At 60.1% G+C, this 8,281-nt stretch overlaps 1 protein-coding gene across 1 annotated transcript in view; it reads right to left on the reverse strand.

Annotated features, from left to right (window-relative positions):
• Positions 1–8,281, reverse strand: part of ACTN3 (actinin alpha 3) — a 33,444-nt gene that overhangs the window by 5,186 nt on the left and 19,977 nt on the right. Inside the window, exons 8-16 of the mRNA XM_024198776.3 lie at positions 6,707–6,792; positions 6,251–6,343; positions 5,600–5,830; positions 4,731–4,878; positions 4,215–4,365; positions 3,794–3,902; positions 3,505–3,645; positions 2,266–2,448; positions 1,854–1,988 (exon numbers count right to left, since the gene is read on the reverse strand). Of these exons, the coding sequence (XP_024054544.1) occupies positions 1,854–1,988; positions 2,266–2,448; positions 3,505–3,645; positions 3,794–3,902; positions 4,215–4,365; positions 4,731–4,878; positions 5,600–5,830; positions 6,251–6,343; positions 6,707–6,792 (1,277 nt within the window). The remainder of the gene's footprint in view (positions 1–1,853; positions 1,989–2,265; positions 2,449–3,504; positions 3,646–3,793; positions 3,903–4,214; positions 4,366–4,730; positions 4,879–5,599; positions 5,831–6,250; positions 6,344–6,706; positions 6,793–8,281) is intronic.

Consider the following 8,281-nt stretch of genomic DNA (forward strand, 5'->3'; position numbering starts at 1 on the left):
CCGGGCCAGGCCGGGCCCGAGCTGAGTTGCGGGGGCCGGGCCCGGCCCGAGCCAAGGGAGCCAGGCCGGAGCTGAGCCGAGCTGCGGGGCCTGGGCCGGACCCGAGCCAAGCCGCGGGGGCCGGGACGGAGCCAAGCCGAGCGGGCCGGGCCGGCGCGCTCGGCCAGAACCAGGGCCGGCGCCCCGGGGCCGGAGCTGCTGGGGCCGGAGGTGCTCGGCCGGGGCCGGACTGGGCCGCGCCGCGCCTCCCCAGAGCGCTTCTCACGTCCCCCTCCCACACCCCTGACTCAGCTTACCAGGTGCTACCTGCCCGCCCCTGCTTCTTTTCAGTCTTCCCGTGAACCTCTGATTCGCGGGAAGCAGGGGCGGGGGAGGAGCAGGGGGTGGAGCGTTCAGGGGAGGGGAGGAGGGGGAAGTGATCTGGGGGCGGGGTGGAGAGCTGTGGCGCGGGGCCCTCTTGGCGCGGGGCCCAATTCAGCCGAATCGGCTGAATCGGCCTAAAGCCGGCCCTGGTCGCAGTATTGCCACCCTTACTTCTGTGCTGCTGCTGGTGGGATGCTGCCGTCAGAGCTAGGCACCTGGCCAGCAGCCTCTGCTCTCCGGCCACCCAGCTCTGAAGGCAGCACAGAAGTAAGGGTGGCAATACTGCGACACCCCCCATCAATAACTTTGCTACCCCCCACAATCCCCTTTTGGTTCAGGCCCCCCAGTTTGAGAAATGCTGGTCTTCCCTATGAAATCTGTATAGGTAAAAGTACCCAAAAGACCAGATTTCATGGGGGGAGACCGGATTTCACAGTCCGTGACGTGTTTTTCATGGCCTTGAATTTGGTAGAGCCCTACTTATAGTAGCTCCATCTAGGTTGCATTTCCCTAGTTTGTTTATGAGATGGTTATGCGAGACAGTATTAAAGGCCTTACTAAAGTCAAGATCTATCACATCTACCAGTTCCCCCCATCCACAAGGCTTGTTACCCTTGTCAAAGAAAACTATTAAGTTGGTTTGACAGGATTTGTTCTTGATAAATCCATGCTGACTGTCACTTATCACCTTATTATCGTCTAGGTGTTTGCAAATTGATTGCTTAATTAATTGCTCGATTATCTTTCTGGGTACTGAAGTTATGCTGACTGGTCTGTAATTCCCCAGGTTGTCCTTATTCCCCTTTCTATAGATGGGCACTATATTTGCCCTTTTCCAGTCTTCTGGAATCTCTCCCGTCTTCCATGACGTTAGAAGATAATTGCTAATGGTTCATATATCTCCTCAGTCAGCTCCTTGAGTATTCTAGGATGCATTTCATCAGGCCCTGGTGACTTGAAGACATCTGACTTGTCTAAGTAATTTTTAACTTGTTCTTTCCCTATTTTAGCCTCTAATCCTATCTCATTTTCACTGGCATTCACTGTGTTAGACGTCCAATCACTACTAACCTTTTTGGTGAAAACAAACAAAAAAAAGTCATTTAGCACTTCTGCCATTCCCACATTTTCTGTTGTGTTTTCCCTCTCATTGAGTAATGGGCCTACCTGTCCTTGGTCATCTTCTTACTTCTAATGTATTTGTAGAACGTTTTCTTGTTACCCTTTATGTCTCTAGCTAGTTTGATCTTGTTTTGTGCCTTGGCCTTTCTGATTTTGTCGCTACATACTTTTGTTATTTGTTTATATTCATCCTTTGTAATTTGACCAAGTTTCCACTTGTTGTAAGACTCTTTTTTGAATTGTAGCTAGAACCCAGGAGCTGTAGCTAGAACCCAGGAGTCCTGACTCCCAGACCAGCCCCCTCCCAACCATTAGTCCTCACTCCTTTCCCAGAGCCGTGGCTAGAATCCACACACTGGAGCTCTCACCTCCATCTTGGTCTGGATCCAGGGCCCCAAGACATTGGCCTGGGCAGCGAATTGGCGCCGCAGCCGCTCATTGGCCTGTTGCCGCGCCAGCTCCTCCTGCAGCGTCTGGTCTCGGTGTGGCACCAGCTGCTTCACCTGTGGGGGAGGGAGCAGCAGGTGAGAGGCTGTGGGACAGGGCTCCAGATGGGAGGAGGCTGAGCGCAATGGGCTGGGAAGGCGGGGTTCCAGCTCGGGGAGGCCAGGGCCCAAGAGCAATGGGGCTGGGGAGGCAGGGCCAGACAGAGAGGCACTGACAGACAGGCAGGGGGTGTGACGCCTGTGGGGTCAGATGGCTAGCTGGACAGGGGTGGGACAGACACAGTCAGCGGGTGGGAGGGTCAGCTGGGTCCCCGCTCCCAGTGGCCGCACTCACCGTGTCCCACTTGTTGGCGATGTCGAGGTGCGAGAGGTTGGTGTAGGGGTTCACCCCGCTCAGCTTGATGCCGTAAGTCTGGGCGATCTTCTGGATCTCGTTCTGGATGCCTAGGATGGCCATGCGCTCCTTGTCGGCCTCGGGCAGTGTGGCCTTGAACTGCTCATGGGCCGTGATCAGGCTCTGCGGGCAGGGGGACAGTCGCCATGGGGAGAGTGTGGCCCAAAGAGCCCCTCACAGCCCGCGGGCTGAGGGCCCACAGCCCTGTGTCAGATCCGGCCTGACGCCCTCACTCCCCACCACGCTGAAGGCAGAACGTGTCCTGCGAGGTCTGGTGTGTACAGCGGTGGCCCGCTGGTCCCCAGAGCCCTGTTGGATGCCTGCGCAGGCTCTGCCCAGAGTTACCGAAGTGCTGGTTGTATGTTCGTACAGCGCGTTTGGGAGGCAGAGCTCACACCCAGCCTGGACAGCGCAAGAAGCAGTGACCCAGCTGGCTGGTTGGACAGTGACAGGATATTTACATATAAGGCAAACAAAGGTATTAAGCTAACAAGAGGTGAAAGAGACACCTGAGTGATCATGCCTGGGACAGAGCCTGCACCCCAGGCCGCCCTCTGGCTCTGGATGCAGGGACAATGGCCTCTGGTGACACAGGAGGAACAAAGAGACCTTCTCGTTACCTGTCACCGAGGGGCCAGAGGAAGCAGAGCCTCTGAGCCTAGGAAAGCTGGGACCCCAGGCCGGGGGGCTGGAGATGCTGCAAACTTGAAGTGGATGAGAAAACTGCTCGGGCAAAGGCTGGAACTTTGGGAAATTAAGTGTGTTAGCTAGAAAGCGGGTTTTGTTCTCTCCAGCAAAGCTCTGTCTTGCTGAGGCTGAGGGGTAACACCGGGGCTTACGGTTCTGGACACCTGAGCAGAGCAACACAGGGACACTGTGCCCGACTGCGCCGCACCCCATAGACCCCCCCACTTTCCTTGACCCGCTCCCACCCAGCCCCAGCCCTGCCACTTCCCCTAATTCCCCCCATCTCCCCTGACCCCAGAGAGCAGGGGGCCGAGGGATTCATACACAGAGAGGAAACTAAGGCACAGAGCAGGAAAATGACTTGCCCAAGGTCAGAGGCAGAGCCAGGATAGAACCCAGGAGTCCTGGCTCCCAGCGCTCCCTGTTGTAACCACTAGACCCCACTGCCCTCCCAGAGCCAGGGATCTAGCCCAGGGGCCCAGTGGGCCGCACCTGGATCTCCTCAATGCTGTGCACGATGAACATGTCCTGCAGGTCCTCGGTGGCGCCATCCATCCAGTTGTTGAAGGGGGCGGCTCTCTTGGCAAACTCCAGGTACAGCTGGTCGATGGTCTCCAGCAGCTTCTCCACCCGCTGGGCAGGGGCAGAGCCAGAGGGTTAGAGGGGAAGGGGCACCACCATCTCCCCAGCCCCTGCACCGGAGCAGGCCTGTCCCCCGGCCACACCCCTCCCCACTCCGGTTGGCAGCAGGAGCTCCCCACCATTCGGGACCCCCTCTCACCTCCAGCGCGTCCCTCCTCTTCTGGGTCAGGGTGCCCAGCGTGTCCCATTGGTCACAGATGGCCTGGCAGCGGGAGTTCACCGAGGCGGCATCATGGTAGTCCAGCTCGCTGCGGGGGAGGGGAGAGATGGTGGGAAGGTAAGGGCAATGAGCCACGGGGCAAGGCACAGAACCACTGGGCTGCCACGGGGCAAGGCACAGAGCCACTGGGCTGCCACGGGGCAAGGCACAGAGCCATGGGGCAAGGCACAGAGCCCTGGATATTGCCCACCTAGCTAGGGACACCACCTGCCCGGGCACTAGGAGCTGGGTGGGGCCTCGTGGTTAGAGCAGGGGGCTGAGAGCCAGGACTCTTGGGTTCTCTCCCTGGCTCTGGCATGGGGATTTTGACCGGGGTGTGTGTCTTAGGCCCAGCACTTACTTAAGCTCCTGGGCGATGGCGGCGATCTGCTCCACGCGGTCCTGGTGGGCAGCCAGGTCGCTCTCAAAGGCCTCGTGTTTGCGCATCAGCGCCCGAACCTCCATGAGTGAGGCCGACTCATAGTCCCTCTGCGAAAGCATTTCCTCCTTCCCTGCAGGGGCAGCACAGTCTGAGCCTGGCCAGCCTTCTCCACCCGCAGCCCACCAGCTCCCGCCCTTTGTACCCCCTGCCCCTCACCCTATAGGCCTCTGGGGCAGGGAGGAACCCAGAGGGCTGGGAGGAGCCCAGGGCAGGGGGGCAGGGCCTGAGGGGTAGTGCCCTCCTGGGGCGGGGACTGGAGCAGTTCCCTCTGGGGGAGATCCACAGTGGGGGTACCCCATAGCGGAGGTGTAGGGGAAGGCAGGGTGATCCCTGTAGCAGAAAGGGGTATTCCTGTAGTGAGGGATGGGGGTGGGGGGAGCCCTGTAGCAGAAGGGGCTGGGGGATCCCTGGCCCAGGGGGGCAGGGGGCTGATACCTCTGGTCCAGGACTCGTGCAGCATCGCCTTCTGCTTGAACTTCTCAGCCAGGTGCTCCAGGCGCTCCAGGCGGCGGATCTCAGTCAGCAGCCACTCCTCATAGCCCTTCTCCACCTGCTCCAGCCCCTTCCAGGCGTTGGCGATATCCTACCCCCACCGCAGACAGAGATGCGTGAGCCTGGGCGCTGCCCCCTCCTCCCACACACACAGCACCAGGGGAGTGCTGGAGCTGGCCACCTGCCCTGCCCCACCCCCGCCCGTCCCCTGGGGCAGCAGCACCCAGATTACAGCCACCCTATGCCCACCTGGGGGGCAGGAACTGCCCCCTGGACACACCAGCCTGGGCCCCATCAGCAACTGACAACCTCTGTGATAGTCCATGCCCTGTGTGTGTCCTCACCACCCTCAGAACGTGGCTCTACACAACATGGGCACCGCCCCCGGGCACACATGGCTCCCCGCCCCCTGGGCACATGTGGCTCCCCACCCCATGGGCACTGCCCCAGGGCACACATACCTTCTTGCCCCCTGGGCACATGTGGCTCCCCACCCCATGGGCACTGCCCCCAGGCACACATGCCTTCTTGCCCCCTGGGCACACGTAGCTCCCTACCCAGTGGGCACCACCCCCCAGGTATACATGCCTCCCCACCCCCTGGGCACATGTGGCTCCGTGCTCCATGAGCACCATCGCACAACAGGGATGTGTCGGCCCCTGGTCCATGTGGACCCATGTCCCATGGATGTGCCGTGCAGGCCTCATCCCCACTCAGGGTAGCAGAGGCAGTGTCATGGATGGATGGCAGATTCCCCCGCAGGTGCCAAGGGCCCCATGGCAGGTGCGTGGCCTCCCTGTGCCATGGCTCACCGACACCATCTTGCCCTCGGAGGGCATGAAGGCAGGCCGGTTGCTGAGGCGCAGCTTGGTCTGCAGGGTGTTGAAGTTGATCTCGAGCTGGCATTTCTCCTGCACGCGGGGTGGTTTGTGGACTCGGCGATAGTCCCGGAAATCCTCCAGCTTGCGCCGCATGGCACTCATGCTCTTCTCTGCCACGCGGTTCTCTAGCCATGGGATGGTGCGCCGGATCCACTCCAGCAGCTGTGGGGAGCCGTGGGGAGGGTGAGGGCCAGCAGGGGGCAGTGCTGGGTCACTCCAGCCCCTATAGGCCCTTAGGGGAGAGCCACAGGCACATAGCCCAACACTAGCTCCTCACTCCCCAGCCTGGCCCTCAGCACCTCTTCCCCCCCATTCCCCCCCCAAGCATTAATTAATACAGCTGAACCCCATCAGGCCAGTATATCACCCCCACTGCACCCAGGGGACCTGGCTCCCAACCCCTCCCACTGCTCTAACCCACTAGATCTCCCTCCCCTGCTGGAGCCAGGCGAGAACCCAGGAGTCCTGATGCCCATTCAGGGCCTTGCTGCCTCTCTCCAGCGTGCCCAGGTCTGGGAGCAAGCCCCCAGCAGGTGTCGGGGCGAGGGGGCATGGCGTCTTCAGGGGAGGATGGATTGGTACCTCGCTTGCCAGCTTCTCGTACTCCTCCATCAGTTTCTCGTTCTCCTGATTGACAGCCAGCACCTTGCAGATCCTGTTTGCAGCCGTCTCGGCCTGGGGTGGGGTGGGGGAGAAACATCACATTACTTCTCAAGGGGGGGGGATAGAGCAGCCTGAGCACAGTCCTTCCCTTCCCCTGACCGAGATCGGGGCCCCCTGTTGAACATCTGTGGGGCCTTGCGGGAGAGAGCTGTGCTGGGCCCTGCATGGACCCTGAGCAAAGTCAGGCACCTGTTGGGCAGGGTGCTGCACAGACGCCCTCACCTGAGATCGGGACCCCTGTTGTGCCAAGCATCGCACTGATCCCAACAGAGACTGGGGCCCCATGGGGGTGGGCACCACACAGACCCCGACCAAGACTGTCCCCACCCCCAGCCCCATTTGCACTGGAGACACACACACGCACGCATCACGCACCTGCTCTGCTCCAGCAAAGGCATGGTAGAAGCAGGACACGTAGGTCATGATGGCTTTCTCGTCTGGCTTGGGTGTGTTGACAATATCTGCAGAGAGATGCCAACACCTCAGTGGGGGAGCAAGGGTGTGACCTGGCCATACACCCCTGCACTGGAGTCTCGACTACTTTCCCCCCACAACCCAGCACCCTGTGTGACCTCCTACAGCCCCCCCGTCCCTCCCTCCTGGAACACCTGTCCCCAGCGCACTCCTCCCAGCCCCAGCCCTTCCCTCGGGATGTGCCTGTGAGAGAGTGGGAACGTTTCATAATATTTTTATGAATCCTATGTGTGCCTCAGTTTCCCCCTGTACTTCGCATGGCTAGCCAGTGGGGGGAAGGGATTATGTTTGCTCTCAGGGCTGGTCTACACTAGACACTTACATCAGCATAGCCATGTCTCCCTGGGGTGTGAAAAATCCACCCCCCATGATATAGCTATACTGACCTCCCCCTAGTGTGGACAGGGCTAGAAGGATAGACGAATTCTCCCGCTGACCTAGCTACCGCCTCTCGGGGAGGTGGGAAACTACAGCCATGGGCAAAGCCCTCCCCTGGTATAGGTGGTGTCTACAGTGAAGCGCTGCAGTGGCTGAAGTGTAGAGATACCCGGCCCAGGAGTCACAGGGGTGCGTCACTTCCCTGCTAGGCTGGAGTGAATACATTTGTTAAGAAACTGGCTGAAGCTGACCAGATCAACAAGGGGGCCAGCGAGACAATGCCAACCCAGAGAGTCAGGGATCTAGGAGAGGGATGTGAATTCAGCCCAGCCCAGCCTGGGTACCAAGGACTAAGCCTGGCCCAGGAAGCCCAACATCCAGAGCCTGGCACTGGAGGTGACTGCGGCTGGGCTGGTGAATTGCTCTGGGCTGAGTAGATGGACTGTGCTGGAGCCTTGATTTCTTTGTATGAACCTCAGGACTCCAGGTGACTCACAAGCCCTGCTCCATTTGGAGAAGGCTCTTTGGTGCCATGGCAGATCCCAGCTGGGGGTGTCAGTCCTGAGGGGGTGGACAAGGCTCTGCCAGGAGCTTGTCTCAGCTGGACTCGCAGGGCAGAGCTCATGGGGTGAAGCAGGGGGGCGGGAGCCCAGGAGCTCAGTCTAGGAGGCAGTGAGGCCACATGGCCTGTCCTGAAGGGTTCCTCCACAGGGAGGGGGGGGTCTGGCACACGTAGGGGTTCCTCCAAGAGACTGTTTCAGAGCTGGGATGTAGCGCAGATCCTGGGGGTCTATGACAGTGTCCCCCAGCCCCTGCCTGGAAACATGTTCCCCCCCAGGCTGGGCTGCACAGGCCCAGAGCGCCAGCTGCCCTGGGCATTAGAGTCATGTACCTGGGATCCACGGCCCGCAAGGCCATGAAGGATGGGGAGAGTCTGGCTCCAGGCCCCTCGTTCCACAGAGCATCCCAGTGTGGTGGGTCAAGGGGACAGCCTGAGATCCCCACAGGAGGAAATGGAAAAAGGGACACTGGAGAGGAGGATTCCCTCCTACCCAGGGCCGGCTCCAGGGTTTTGGCCGCCCCAAGCAGCCAAAAAAA

Source organism: Terrapene carolina, unplaced genomic scaffold (assembly GCF_002925995.2).
Source record: "Terrapene carolina triunguis isolate 2854851 unplaced genomic scaffold, T_m_triunguis-2.0 Scaffold89, whole genome shotgun sequence".
Lineage (NCBI taxonomy): Eukaryota > Metazoa > Chordata > Testudines > Emydidae > Terrapene > Terrapene triunguis.